At 34.5% G+C, this 15,301-nt stretch overlaps 1 protein-coding gene across 1 annotated transcript; it reads right to left on the bottom strand.

Moving 5' to 3' along the window:
- Positions 1 to 5,733: 5,733 nt before the first annotated feature.
- On the bottom strand, positions 5,734 to 7,407 carry LOC131053538 (allene oxide synthase 2, chloroplastic-like). The gene has a single exon (XM_057988151.2). It carries the CDS (start codon positions 6,757 to 6,759, stop codon positions 5,812 to 5,814), a length of 948 nt encoding a protein of 315 aa, XP_057844134.2. The 5' UTR covers positions 6,760 to 7,407; the 3' UTR covers positions 5,734 to 5,811.
- Between the last annotated feature and the right edge of the window lie 7,894 nt (positions 7,408 to 15,301).

Genomic DNA, 15,301 nt, shown 5'->3' with positions numbered 1-15,301 from the left:
TGGATTTTAATTAATTCATCCAACTGTTGGTAATTTGTTTCCTTTCATAAAGGGGTATACAAGAGCTATATTTATGTTCAAAGAAAACAAATAAATTTCAGGAAAGGGACAAATTAATTTAGCAACAGATTTTTGGCGACTTTGTTGGGGACTCGGAATCAAAGATTAGTGCATTTTGTTTCCTCAAATTTTTAGATTTATCTCCATGTGTGCAGGATTGGCGACTCTATTAAATCATCATGAAAAATCAAAAGGCTCCAAGATTGGGGAAAAGACCAAATCCCACCATCTTGGAAATTCTTGAGATGGATGTTAAAATATTGCACGACTTTTGGGATCGTTGCAAGGAAAGCATTTCTCATGCTGTAAAAACCAAACTAAGTATAACAGATGATCATGCATCTTCTCTTTTATGGAGAAGTCTTTGTGTTAGATTTCACAAACTCAAAGAGCTGAAAGAAAAGACAAGGTTGTTGCAAGAATATAAAAAAAGGTATTCCAATTGAAAGAAGAATTAAATTTGATGATGATGAGGCTCCAGTCATCTCGGTTTCATATCTCTCCTACAATTACCTTGTCATGAATGAGCGAGAAGTTCAGCAAGAAACAGTTCAGTCTCATGCAAGTCAGACAATGGTAAGTGAGAATAATCAAGACAACATTGGAGAACCTGCAAGCTTGAATGAAAAAGGTTTTTTGAGGTCTTTCTCTTACCCGGAAATAGAAACTTTTAGTTTTGATAGTATGGAAATTTATCATGTTCCAAAAAGTATAAAGGATAAAAATTTTACATGCAACCAGAGTATGAAGTTTTCAATCTTATACACGAAGTTGATGAAAATGATTCTTTATGTTTAAAAGCTTGTGATGAGTCCTTCGTAGAATCATTTCATTTTGACGGTAAAGCAATACTATGTCTTCCTAGTGAAGATTCTGTTAAAAATAAGGTGGAATCATGTCTTGGTAAAGATAATTCCCATTCTGAAAATCTGATTGAAAAAGAAAATTTAGAAGTGAAACAAAATAATGGTCAAATTAATGAAGTGTTATAGTCCCAAGAACTGTTGGCCGGTTTGGATAGTACTTCTTTTTGTGAAGAAGAGATCATAGAGTAGTTCTTCTCATCCATTAAGGAAGGGGATTTCAAGGAGAAGGATTCAGATATTAATTTATTTCATGCATTAAGTTTGGATAGGGAATTTGCAGATTTTATTTCAGTAAAAGATGTTGAAGTTGTTTCAGCTAAGATGGACCCCATGCATGATCAAGTGTGTCTCTATTCTGAGATTATTTCAAATGATAAAAATTATTTTAAGAATGATGGTCTTAATAGTGGTGATTGTGAGAATGATGCAGCCTTTTCCCTAGGAATTTTTTAGCATTACTTTTTTCAGCTAGAAATAGAACATTATTTGAGAAGTACTATGCAGATGTTTCTAGAAAATTCAGAAGTTCATGATGAAACATGGCTTTTTGAGCATGAATGTGTGTTCACAAAATTCCTACATATTGTTAGTTTGGTGTTCATAATTGAAGAAGTTGCCAGAAGAGAATGGTTTTGGGTTGCTTCATTTGAACACAAGCCATTTTTTCGGAAAGGCTCCTTCTTCTCCTAGTCGGTGGATGGTTTTGTGTAAGAAGTTATTGTCCCTAGTTCTCACGGTGGGATTTTCCTACCTATATATTTTTGTAAATAATTTTTATGGTGTGATCTAGGTGTAGCTAGTCTTAGTTTTTAGCCTTGTTTAGTTTGGGTTTTGGCTTGTTAGTTTTTCCTTGTTGCCTCTTCCCTCTCTCCAAGCAGCTCCCCATGCTCTATTTCTCCTTGACTCTATTACCCAATGGATGCTAGGCACTAATCTCTTCTAGAGACATTCTAGATTCTCCTATTCCTTTACAGTCCTGGTCCCCAATCAGAGCCAATGTTACCCCTATATTTTTTCTCATGCCTAAAGCCTCATAATCAGCTAAAAATAGTTATTGTTAATATTTTAATACTGAATTTTTTATGGCCAAACTCCATGTCGGTTGGCAGATTTTAATTGTTTTATTTTTGGGTTACCCATATACCTAAACAATTGAATCTCAAGTCTTATGTGTCTTATTCAAAAATTATTTCTGGGTTATGCTCTACTAGGCCCATTTATTTTATAAATAAAATTTCATAAGAAATTGAGCTCTCAGTAAATAGTTGGATTGCACTGAATTTTTATTATGTTTTAGAAAACCTAGTTTTCTAAATTCGCATCGGAGAGATCAGACAAATATTATCACGTTCAAAAGTTATTTATCTCTGAGTACGGGTCTATAAAAATTTTGAGATAAAAGATTTGAAGATTTTTAAAAATGTTATCAGGAAGATGATAAAAAGAAAAGATTAATTAATAATCTTTTCAAGAATCAGTTATTGATAACTGAAAGTCTCTTTAAAAAAAAAGAGAGACTATATATATGTGAAAAAAGAAAAGAAAGGGGTGGGAAAAACTGTGATTTTTCGAGCAGCAAACAATATCCATTTTGTTTTTCTATGAACTATTTAAACTGGAATGACTGATTATCAATAAAATGTTATGGTGTACAACCTTCAAGAATCTATGTGTTTAAATATTACCAATCTTTCTTGAGAAATCTGCTATGGGCATGATATCATTTTATGATCAGTTAGTTCTATGTTTTTTTTCTGAGTTCATGGTTTCTATTAATTGTTGCTAGATTCATTGTCTATGGAGTTGTGCTAATCCCCCTTGTCCTGTGAGGCATCAAAGAGTATCAATTAGATGTCAATCCTATTGTGCATTTGCTATGCTTTGAATTTAAAAAGTGAATGTGTGTGAATCAGAGTCTATGATCTCCTATTTAATCGTCAGAGTATTTCCTTTATTTTAGTTAGAAGGCATTCATTTGTGTTGATGGATGAATGCTAAAGCCTTTCCAGGATTTTTGGTAAAAAGTGTCAACATTTCATTTTTTATATTAAATTCATTGCAAATCATATAAGAGCTACCCTCTAATGCAGAGGTTGGAGTTTAATTAATTCATTCAACTGTTGGTATATTGTTTCCTTTCATAAAGGGGCGTACAAGAGTTATATTTATGTTCAGAGAAAACAAATAAATTTTAGGAAAGTGACAAATCTGTTTACCAACACTAAGCAATTCGTGCAGGGCCGGGTATTCTTGATTGACCAAGAATTCCAGAGAAGTGTAAACTTAAAGGTTGGGTGGAAAAAGCACCTGAATCTTGTTCTTGTCTTCATTCTAAAGATTGTATTTAAGATAGCTTGGATTGCAGATCAATGAACGTATCTCATCCTTTACTTTATATTTCATTTTTATAATTTGAACTTAAGGCATTAGAAAGGCCTAAATATTGTATGTAGATATGAATAGGATACTACTACATTTTCTTATTGAATAAAGAATTTTTATCTCTTTATAGAAATTTCATGATTATTATGATATCATTGGAAACATCATTTAGAGTGATGAAAGGAAAAGTGTATCAAAATAAACTTATTAAAGGAATTATGAGTTTATTTAAGAATAAAGAGCATTTCATTTTATTATTGAATTTAGAATGAATTACGTCTTTACATTTTGGTATCATAGGTAAGTTTCCATTTTATGCTAAACTCGAGCTATTTTGTCTCCTATCTTTTTGGGAGACTCACAATATTGTTCAAATCTCTCATTCCACATCTAATAGCTAACTTGGTCATGAGACTTATTTCCTCTCAAAATTCTCCACGTACATCTACAAAACAATGCATTCATGTAGTGTTCAAGTTTATTACCAATTCTACTTGCTAAAGTCTGTAACCATATCAAATTCTCATTGTTTACTACAAGAGTCGACATTAATATCAATGTCTCCTTGACTTGTAGTTTCCTAGGAATCACATTTATTACCACTCTCTTTGTTATGACTACTTAATCTTAGTGGTATTTACTTTATGCCAAGTCGACTTCACTTGTCGACTCCATTTGAAATGCAATAAGCTTCTCACATAATACTTGACTGTAGTTCAGTTCTAACAACTGCACTTTGCATTCATCATTTGATGACAATAATGCATTGTATTTAACATGCATTCACTGTTTGTAATTAAAGCATGATCTGCCACTATGTTTGGCGTTTAATTCACTTGCTATTCATATATATATATATGAAAATATGAACTTAGAGATTATGTATATGTATATTTATACATAATATTTAATGATTATGTATATGTATACATATACATAATTTTCAAAAAGTAAGGTAATCAAATTTCATGATATACATACATATATATATATATGTATATATATATACATATATATATACATATATATATACATATATATATATATATATATATATATATATATATACACACACACACACATTATAATTATATACATATATATGATTGAATATTCAAACTCTCTCTCTCTCTCTCTCTCTCTCTCACTCACACACACACACACACACACACACACACACACACACACACACACACACATATATATATATATATCATAACACAAGAGAGAACACATAAGTAGGATATTTCATCAATTACATGTATCTACATACAAAGAATGTATAAATCTACGATCAATATCCATAGTTAATCTTCTTTTAAAAACAAATCTTTCTTTAAATAAAGTATCTAGTTTGCAAGCACTCATGCAATTCGAATTTTAAATCAATCACAAGATCAAATCATACAACCATCATATATAAATTTATATGTTCTAATAGTGGTGTGTGAGATTCCATCTATTCTAGCGAAGTCCATGAGCTAAGACAACTCTACCTGAACCATGTTCTCGCCTTCATTCGCATTCACCTGTTCCTGTATCCACTTGCACTCAATAGCTCATTAGCGGTGACGATCCCAATTTATAATAAAAATAACATTGATCATTCAATTTGCATTTACATGAGTAAAGTAATGTAAATAATTTCATTGCATTTGAATTTCTATTTTTTTTTGTCATCTCATTTTACTAAAAGAAAAATTTCATTTCCATTTCAATTTCATTGCATAAACGAAAAGTAAACATTATTTTCTTAATAAAATAATTATTGATAAATATGATTCGTGACATTGCTATATTTAAAGTTGGTCATGCTACACAATCAATTATTGATCAATGAATCAAGTATGAACATGGTTAGGAATTAATAAATAATTAAAATTGGAGGATGATCAATATTTTATGTAATTGAAACTTTTGATGGCTCAATAGGTCCTTTTTCTATCAATATTATACACATTTAATGATGGTTGTTATTTGCCACAAGCCGCTCATTTGTTTATATTCTTGTATCCAAATTCATAGTACAATATAATTAAAATTGTATTCGTTTTACTCCTAAAAAGTTTGCAAAAATTCTTACACAATTGTATCCAAAAATATATTACAATCATTAACATGAATTGTAGAAATCTGATAAATTTGAAGAATTGTAGTAAACTATTTGCTAAGATCAAATTTTTTAAATACACTTTAAAATAACATATGCAATAATATATAGCCAAAAGGCACTCCCTATAATGACAAAGTCCATATTTTATACATCTAAATGATGTCAATAATATATTTAACTCTATTCAGAATTATATTTTTTTAAAGAACTTTTAAAAATAACGAAAAAAAACAACAAACAACACCATTCGGAAAACATTTAAACATGTTGACATTGCTATGAAGTTAACAATACAACATTTTTAACATTGCTCTGAAGGTAACAAACAACACAACACTTCTGAAATAACTACCCCTTCAGCCTTCCTGTCAAATAATTAACATGCCTTGTCTAGGCTCCTACATTTAACTGAGAGAAGGGGAATGAAGAAGTGTCCTTTTGCAGCGAGGTAAGAACGACTTTTGTTGTGGTGGATGGGTCGATCTCAAACGAGTCGTAATGAACGAACAGATGCGCCACCAGCAGGCGTGATATCATCACCACGAAGTGCTTCCCCGCACACTGCTTGTTATGCACCGTCGTCTGCTCAGTCTCCGGCCCGTTCGACCACAGCACATATTTTAACAGCTTCTCCCCTTCCTCTCCCATGAAACGCCGAGGAAGAAAATCATCGGGGTAATGAAACACTCTGGGATCTCTGGTTGCAAAGGGCTGATACCCACCAAGCATCTCTCCCTTCCTCACCGCATATCTCCCATCGTGCGACTCCACTACCAGGTCCTCTTTCGCATGCCCGTACTGGAACGGCACGGGTGGATCGATCCGCAGCGCTTCATACACAGTCGAACGGAGCAACGCCATGCTCTCTAGGGCTCTTATGTTCAATTCTCCGTGTTTTTTAATGCCACCTCTTATTTCCTCTGCCAGATCTGCATGCAGCTGCTTGCCCGCGGTGGCAATACGTTGTATGGGGGAGGGAAAAAAAATGAACATTCCTCCGAAGGTGTTGAAGCATATGGTGAACACCAGATTATGGCATGCCTCCTCTTGACTTAGATCGAACTGATGCTCCGCTGCCTCCAGCAAATGCCTGCCATATGTCCAGAAGAAATCGTAAACTTTTTTGTAATCCCAACGTACAAGCAGGAACGGCAGAGGGAGTGCGTGGATTGTGATCTCCTCCAACATCTTGGGCAGCACACCCGTGCTGGCAATTGGAGCGAGCTGAAGCCCAATCCACTTGAACACATAACTAGGCCCTTGAGTTCCCAGGCTTGCGTACCCTGGTTCCGCTGGGTCTCTGTTCAGCACCGACCTCCACAGAAAATTAAAACACATTTGCAAATTCTCGCTGTTGAATTCGGCCTTGCCGGACTGGGCAAATTGTCTGTCAAGCTTAGCCCACAGCTCTCCCGTGGCACGTTTGAATTCCGGAAACCATTTGGTTGCGTTGGTCTTGAGTACGTAGAAGCAGAAGTGCTTGAGCTTGCTATGATTTTGTTCAGAAGGGTCCAAATACGAGAGCACCCGATAGCCGCCATGAATTTTGTGCTGGGCGTGTAGACGCCCGTGAAGGCGTTGGTCTTGTCCACTTTGCTCATGTCGAAGAGAATGGGAAAGCTTTTGGCGTCCAGCAGAATTATGACGCGAGGATCGCGAGATATAGGCGGTCCAGGCGGCATGTTCACTCTGAACACGGTGCTCTTGTATTTCTCCATGCGCTTTCTGAAGAAAGGCTCTACTCCTTTCTTTACGAAGTAGTCGTAGCGATCTGCAATGGCTCCGCTGATAGACAAGCCATAGCTTCCAGGGACCTCTTGTACTCCTCCATAGCTCGAACAAGCCATGCCCACCTTCACTCTCACCCTAAAACCAAACAATAAATTGGTGGCAATCTCAATCCCATGACCCAAAACACAAGTAGGTGCTTATATAGCTTTAATTGTCTCTCTTACGCCCTTGGAAAAATCGTTTGGCTTAAACAAAATTCTCAAAGAGCACCTAGAGATCACCGATTCATCTCTGCACTCCATTACTACCTATTGGGCTCAAATTTTTGATCGGAAAATAATATCTCGGCGTGAGACAAGACAACTTTCCGGGGGAAAGCTCACCACTCCTGAGAATCAATCAATCCAATCAATCTTGGAAATTTCCACTACTTGAAGGGGACAACTGGGAATCTTCAAAATTTATAACTTAACCCTAGTACTAGAAAACTGTCCACACGCATTCAACGCGCTCATCATAAATTATTTCTGCTGATTGATAGCTTGTAATAATTTATACGGTTTAGCAGCAAATATTCCTGTAATCACTCACTTTTGGAGATCAATTTGACTCTTTTCCAATCCAACGATTAGTGCTGAGAATTCTTCGTATCTTCTTTTCTGATCATATAATTTCCTTTTTACTTTATACCCAAATCGTACGAATTTTTCATTTTTCAATTTACTCGAATAGATGTAAATGAATGAGAGGGTTAATGCAACAAGAATGTAGCCGACAGATTGATAAATCCTTCAATTTTTTATATGCTGACGATCATATTCTATATGTTAAATCACATTGAATGGGTTGCAGGGAATATTTATATAGCTTTGTGTTAATGGAATTAGAAAATATTTTACTATGGAGTGTGATGTCTTCAAGAACATAAGAGATAAGCATGACAATATAACGATAATTGTTTCTTGACACAATTTATTCATTAAAGAGAATATTGAGAAGATAGGGATGCTTATCATCTCCTTAAATAAGAAAAAGGTTGAAATGCAAAAGATCCAAAATAATAAGGTTGGTTGTTCCATAGGCTATTTTGTAGCCTTGTAGATGTTAAAAGTTTTATCTATATATCTATTTGTCTCTCACCAAAAGTGTACAATGTGGATGGATAAAAATTTAATGCCGCAATAATGTAGCCGCCATTTTCTCTAAGGTGTATCTATAATAACTTCCCAAATCTATGCAAAGCTAGTTAAAGTTTACCTTAATCTAGGCAATTCTAGTGCAAGTTAGCCTTGCAAGGGTTAAAATTACCCTTGTCAATTTTTACAATAAAAATAACACACATAAGGAAGAAAGTGGAGAAATTAAAGTAGATCAATGTGTACCCTAACAAAATGAAGCAATTTATTGTTTTATCACCTTGGAAATAAAACACTGATTTGTCTAATAGCTTGAGTTGTCTTTCCATTATACAGAGTGAAAGGAAATCATTTTTGGATGTTGTTGACATTCTCTTAGTGATAGATTTGAGTCCTATATCTATTGTTTCAAAAAAATGCTAGAAAGATAAGAAGTTGAAGGAAGAAGCATATCAAGTGGAAGGAGATTCAAACAAACAAAAGTTGGATGCCCTTCAACCAAAGAATATAAATGAGGATACATGCGAGTTAGCAAAGAAATGGGCGAGGGATATTAAAGAAAGGAAAGGTTATTGAGAAATGTATGTTGAAACCTCATATTCCCCAATCCAAAATACTAAGCTTTAGCATAACCTTAAACCTAACACTAACATTATTTGCAACCCCAGCAATAGTAGGAATTATAATTTTAACCCTAACCCTAACCTCAACAATAAAATTAACACAATTTATTAGTATAACAATGACCCTAAGGAGTGTTTAAGAATTAATAAAATCATAGATGGTGGCTACAACAGAAAGGACCTAATGACTCCCTGGGCGGATATGGCTGAATTCATTATGACATACATTACGCTTGATGGCAGATATGTCAGTATCTTTTCTTATCATTTTACCATCTTAAATCACTTTAGGCATGGCAAAGTTATTTCGATTACATTCTATTTGGTTTCTTCTTTGGAGAATAGTCTAGAAAAACATGTTACGAATTCGAATAATCCTGTCCTCCATGAAGGGCTTATTCTGCTCATTATGGAGTACGCCAAAGCCCATGAAGTTGTGCTCTCTCTCTCTGAGAAAGTCCAAATCCCTATTACTGATGTTCAAGATGTCTCTGATATAGATATGGAGATAGAGGATAGTGGGAGCACCAAACCTCTTGTTGACCCTGATTACAAGCCGGTTGAAGAGGGTGAGATGTTGGTCACTCCTAGAACCCATAGTAGCACGAACCCCCCCAGATAGGCTACAAGTAAATATAAATCAACCAACAAGATGATCTCTCAAACTGAGCCTTATTCCAAAAAGAAGAAGTTGGTTGCTAAAGACTATGGTCCCAAGACCTTGGACCAAGAAATCAAATTGGACATTCCTCTTCATGTCCTGAAGGAGAAGTAGGGGACTCTGCCTAAATATGTGCATAGTGGCTTACAAAAGGAAATTACTCTGATGAATCTAGTGATGGAAATGACTAGAAGCTAGGAGAACTGTTGGAAATGGGTGGGGAAGGAGATTGATACCCTGAGAGAGGGGATTAAGGAGATAATTGATATCTTCACTAATTCACCTGAGCCCAATAAAACAAAGAAGCTCATGATCATGACCCCGAAGCTTTCCCATGATGTGGAGGTTATGAAATGTAATCATGAGCAAATAATTGAGAAGGTTGAGCAGTCTATGGAGGAGATCAAGAATAACCTTAAGAATTTGGTAGACATAAGCAAGGAGGCCATGAGAAATAGTATGGAGGGGTTGGAAAAGATCAATGCCATGGCAGTGGAGTACAAATCCAATCCTATTGATGGTGATTATCTTCGTGACAGTAACAAAAAGAAAGAACTGGGTGGTGCAGACTCTGCTGTGGGTGGTAATAAAACTACGAGCCCTAGTTCCAAGACCAGAAGCAGGAGCACCAGTAAGGGTACCTCCAAGTTCATTATGGAAGACTTGGAGGAAATCAACAAGGTTACCATCCAGAAGAACAAGGAGATGGTGCACTCGCTTAATTGAGTGTTTGTCTGTGCTTTGTTTTGTTGCCTATTTTTTCTTTTTTCTTTTGAGCTCGGTCTGGGGTGTTCCCTTATTTTGCTGTTGGTTTCTATTTGGTTGGTTGATGGCTAGTTTATGTAAAACTCTTGGTTTCGGTTCCATGTAAAACTCATTTATCTTCATCAAAAACAATGACCCTAATTAACATTAACTATAATTTTAACCCTAACCCTAATCCTACATATAAAAATAAGACTAGTTGTAATTATAATTCTAACCCTAACCTTGTTTCTCATCCTAAATCCAATCCTAACCCTAAACTTAACTATAATAGTTATTTTAACTCTATCCCTAACCCTAACTACAAACTCAAACACAAACACTAATTATAACTCTACCTCTAACTATAACCTAAACTCTAACTATAAACCCAAACCTAAATCTAATTCTATTTGTAACACTTACGCTAAGCCTAACCCAATGTGCATCTCTAACCCTAATCTTATCCATAATTCTAACTTTATAACTAAACCTAACCCTAACATTGTTTGTAATTCCAACACTAACAATAATTAGAATTGTATTCATAAACTTAATTTCAATCGTAAAACTAACCTTAACCCTGACCCTTAGTGAACAACAACATTAATTGAAATCTCTCTAATCTTAATTAAAACCTAACTCTAACAAAACTATATCCCTATAATAATAATCTAACAATAATTATAATTTAATAATTATAGTATAATAATATGATAATAAAAATATAATAAAATAATAAGATAAAATAGCATTTTCTAAGATAATACTATATATAATAATAATAATATAAGCCTTATATTATTTGAACTATAAGCTTAAATTATATACCTTAAACTCTAAACCATAAATCAACAACCCTAACACTAACTATATGTGAGAATTAATTTTACTTAAATTCTAAATTTAATCCTTATTAAACCCTAACTATAATCCCAATTGAACACTGTGCCTAATTAAACAATGGAGGAGTATTACATTAGCAGGTGGATTTAGTTTTAGTTTAGATTAATAAACTTTTGTAGTTACAATAACTATTAGTCAATTTAGAATTGTATTACTTTTTTAAGGTTTTGATTTGAATCAATTTAATATTGAAACATTTTCCGTTTCTCTTTCATATGGTATCAAAGCGGCTTCCTGGGTGTGACATCAAGAGGATGGTGTAATTGGTGGTTATATTATCTTCTTAGTTAGTTCAGTCTTTGGTTGTTTCATTTTTCTTTTGCAGTTTGATTTACCAAATGGCTTTTCCCTATACTTGGTGATATAGAGGGAACATAGCTCGGTGGTTTCCCAGTGACCCCCATGGCATGAGAACTAGTAGGTCAAGGTGTATGGTCAATGGGATAATTGAAATTATTACTTGTGTAGATAATTTAAGTTTCCATTGTTTTGTTTCATCATACTAGTTGTTATGTATTTCCATTTATTTATTTTTATTGTCACATGTTAGCTGACATGTATTTGTAATGGCATGAAGATATTGCAGAACTTAAGTAACCACTTATTATAATGTTGATAGTTTGCAAAGCAAAAAGATTTGTTATAATCATCGTTTCAAAGTTTTGATGTACAATTGGTATTTGGACAGGGGCAATAGTGACCAGACTAGGTAGGTGGCTCCTATTGATCAATTGAATTGTCTTTATGTGTGGAAGAATGAGCTTTCTACATTGAGTTTTGACTCATCAAGTGCAGAGACAAGGTGTGTGAAGGATCTACATTGGTATTTGCATAAACATTCATTTTTTTATATAGTTCTTAGTGCTACAATGAAAAAGGCATTGAATGTTTGCCATGTAACTAGATCGCAGGACAATATGAGACACATTTCTTTAAAGGTATGTGTAAATATTATTTTCTATAGGGGGTGTAAGGATATAAATATTTTTAAAAAAATCACGAGTACAACAATTTGAAGCTATTTCAATCTTTTGGAGTAATCAGGTTGTCTAAGTGGAGAAATTAGTTTTTGATTAAGAGTCAAACAAGTTTTGAGGAGACCTAAAATCCCTTATAGCAGATTTGAAAAGGACCCGAAACCTCTAGAATTAGTGGTAATCTAGAACCCTAGAGAAGAATGCTAAAAAAAAATAGAAGAAATATATACAACATCCAATCGACAGCTTGACGACAACAACTAGGCATCAACAATTGGGCTGTAACATCCACAAAGCCTACAAATACAACTAAGATAATCATGAAAGTAGGGTTTTTCCAGGCTCCCTTAACCTTATAAATGGGTTTTCAAAATGCTCCCATAACCTTCATATCAAGAAGCAAGAAGAAAAACCATAAAAATCTTGCTATAAAGTTGGCTTTTAAAAAGGATTCCAAAACCTTCAACTAGTGTTGAAACGCAATCCTATTAGACACCAAACCTCTCCCACCCAAATACTCTCCACCTCAATACGAGAGGAATTCACCTTGACAGGACAGGTAAAAGAGGAAATTGGCTACAAAAAAACCCAATCCACAACCCAACCCACATGAAAGACCTCCACCTCAATAGGAGAGCACTCCACCTCAATGGAAGACACATGAGAGTAGTCATTTTTAAGGGACAAAAAATACCCTCAACTAAGAATAAGCAAGATCATAACAGAGGGACCTCATAACATCACCAAAAATAAACATCTCTTCCACAATAGTAGAAGGGAGCCTTGCCCAAAACACCATAAATCCATGAAATGAGCACCAAGAATAATATGGGTAGCATATGTAACTCCTCCCTCCACAAACCTGCAACAACAAGGGACCATAGGGGAAAGGAAAACCCTAGATCTCTTTCATCACCAAAAACCTCAAAATAATAGGGGTCAACAAAGAGGCCAACACAACCTCCAAGAATTCCCAATGATAGAACCCTGCACCACACCAGTTGTTGGCATGAGGAATCCCAATGGCATGAGCAAGGAGGGCCATGCCAACACTCATCACAAAGAGAAGCATCTACCAGATCTGCCAAACTAGGACAACAATTGCAAACCGTATCACAAGCCTCTCATTGAAAAGAGAGCCACCACCAACTACAAACATTGTACGAAGATCATAACCCAAAAACACAGGAAGAAACCAAACAAGAATACATGTGACATAGATAGAAGAATTAACACCAAGAACGAATAGCGAGGAAGCTATCATTACAACTAAAAATTAGAAATGCCAAAATGCCTAAATCACAAACCCCAGAAATTGGGGGGTTCCCACAAATAGGACAATAAGAAGGCTCACCATGAAGAAAATTATCAGGGGAAAATTAACTCCCACCACACAAAAGGGGACCAATCCATGACAACCCCCAATTAAGACGATGAGGAGCTAACTCGAAAGGGGAGAATCATTGTCTCCATCTGGATCCTCCTAAGTGGAGAATTTAGTTACTATTGCTAAATTTGAAGGATACGATTTTCATATATCACAAATACATAAAAAAAAAGTTATTTTTAATTGAAAAATATTTATAGGATATTGTGATTGGAACTGTTAAGAAACTACAAGACATAGAAGAAGCAAAAAAATGGATGGCTAAAGATAGTAGGGATATAACATTGATTGGTCTTGTCTTATCTTATGCATCAAAGGAAATATGAGATAGTTTAAATGCTTTATTTTATTCACAAGCTTCAAGTGCTAAAATTGTCATAAAACAAAATTGTTTGGATCGAAGATGAAAGAGGGAGATAATATTGTTCAACATATAAGTACATTTCATTATCTCCTTAATCAAATTGATAGTGTAAAAATCCAAAGGGAAATATTACTTAGTAGTATTCCTTCAAGTTTTGATCATATTGTTTTTACTTTGAATGAAATAAATCCCAATTTAGAAACTATGATTTCTTCTTTAATTGATGAAGGAAGCAAAGTTAACAATAGTCATTTAATTGACTATTATCTCTATCAAAAATAATAGTCATTTAATTGTTTAGTAAAGTACATTTTTCTTGCTAAGAAGAAGTCTAACATTTCAACAAGGAAAGAATTTAAATCCTATTAATGTCAAAAAGTTGGACATGTGCAGATCAATTACATTCAGGAGGCCAAAGATCTAATCATTGAGAAGTTGAAGAGAAGTAAATCTCTCACTGCAATTAAAGGTGAAAGACACTTGTGTGGTTTTTCAATGTATACAAACAACTCATCTCAAGATGCAGACATTGATGAAATATTTGTGCTTTAGAGAGTACATAAGATGACAAATTGAAGGTTGGAGGAAATGGAGGTAGGAGGGTTTTAATGATTCCAATTTATCTTATTGTTTAGGGATGATTCATTATGTGAGAAGCATCATATTGGTTTCCTTGAAGAAAAGAGGAGGCTTGACATGATATTTGTTCCTTCAAGGAGAAAGGGGAGGCTAGATTTCCTTGTCGATGCACTTTGTGTAATCACATATGGTTGTTGATTTGTACAACACTTGAGGAGGCATTAGAAACACTTGGAGGGGATGTGGACTTTCAAAGGAAAGGTGTCTGATGTGCAACACTAGAGGATCATTAGACACATTGGGAGGAGGTGGAATTTTGGAGGAAATGTATCTCATTGTGCATGGAGGGTGGGAATACTTTTATGTTGTGCAAATAGTTGTAGTTTCTATAGTCAGGATATCCATTGATGTTGTTAGTTCGGTGTTTCCTAGGTGGGTGAGGAGCATTGGTGAAGGTGCCTTATCATTTCTCTAGAAGAGTTGGATTTAACCCTAGCAATGTTCTACTCTTGTTTGGATTAATGCAATAAGGAGGGAATGCTTGAGTATTACATTAGCAGGTGAATTTAGTTTTAGTATAGATTATTACTTTTCTAATTACAATAACTATTAGTCATTTTATAATTTTATCACATTTTTAAGGCTATGATTTGAATCAATTGAACATTGAAATACTTTCCATTTCTCTTTCAAACAAGGATTTATAATTAAGGACTAATTAAAGTTTTTTTCCACACAACCACTATTAAGCACTAGTAAGTAAAATCATCTA

This window comes from Cryptomeria japonica, chromosome 2 (genome assembly GCF_030272615.1).
Source record: "Cryptomeria japonica chromosome 2, Sugi_1.0, whole genome shotgun sequence".
Classification (NCBI taxonomy): domain Eukaryota; kingdom Viridiplantae; phylum Streptophyta; class Pinopsida; order Cupressales; family Cupressaceae; genus Cryptomeria; species Cryptomeria japonica.
This window is presented reverse-complemented; position numbering and strand designations above follow the sequence as displayed.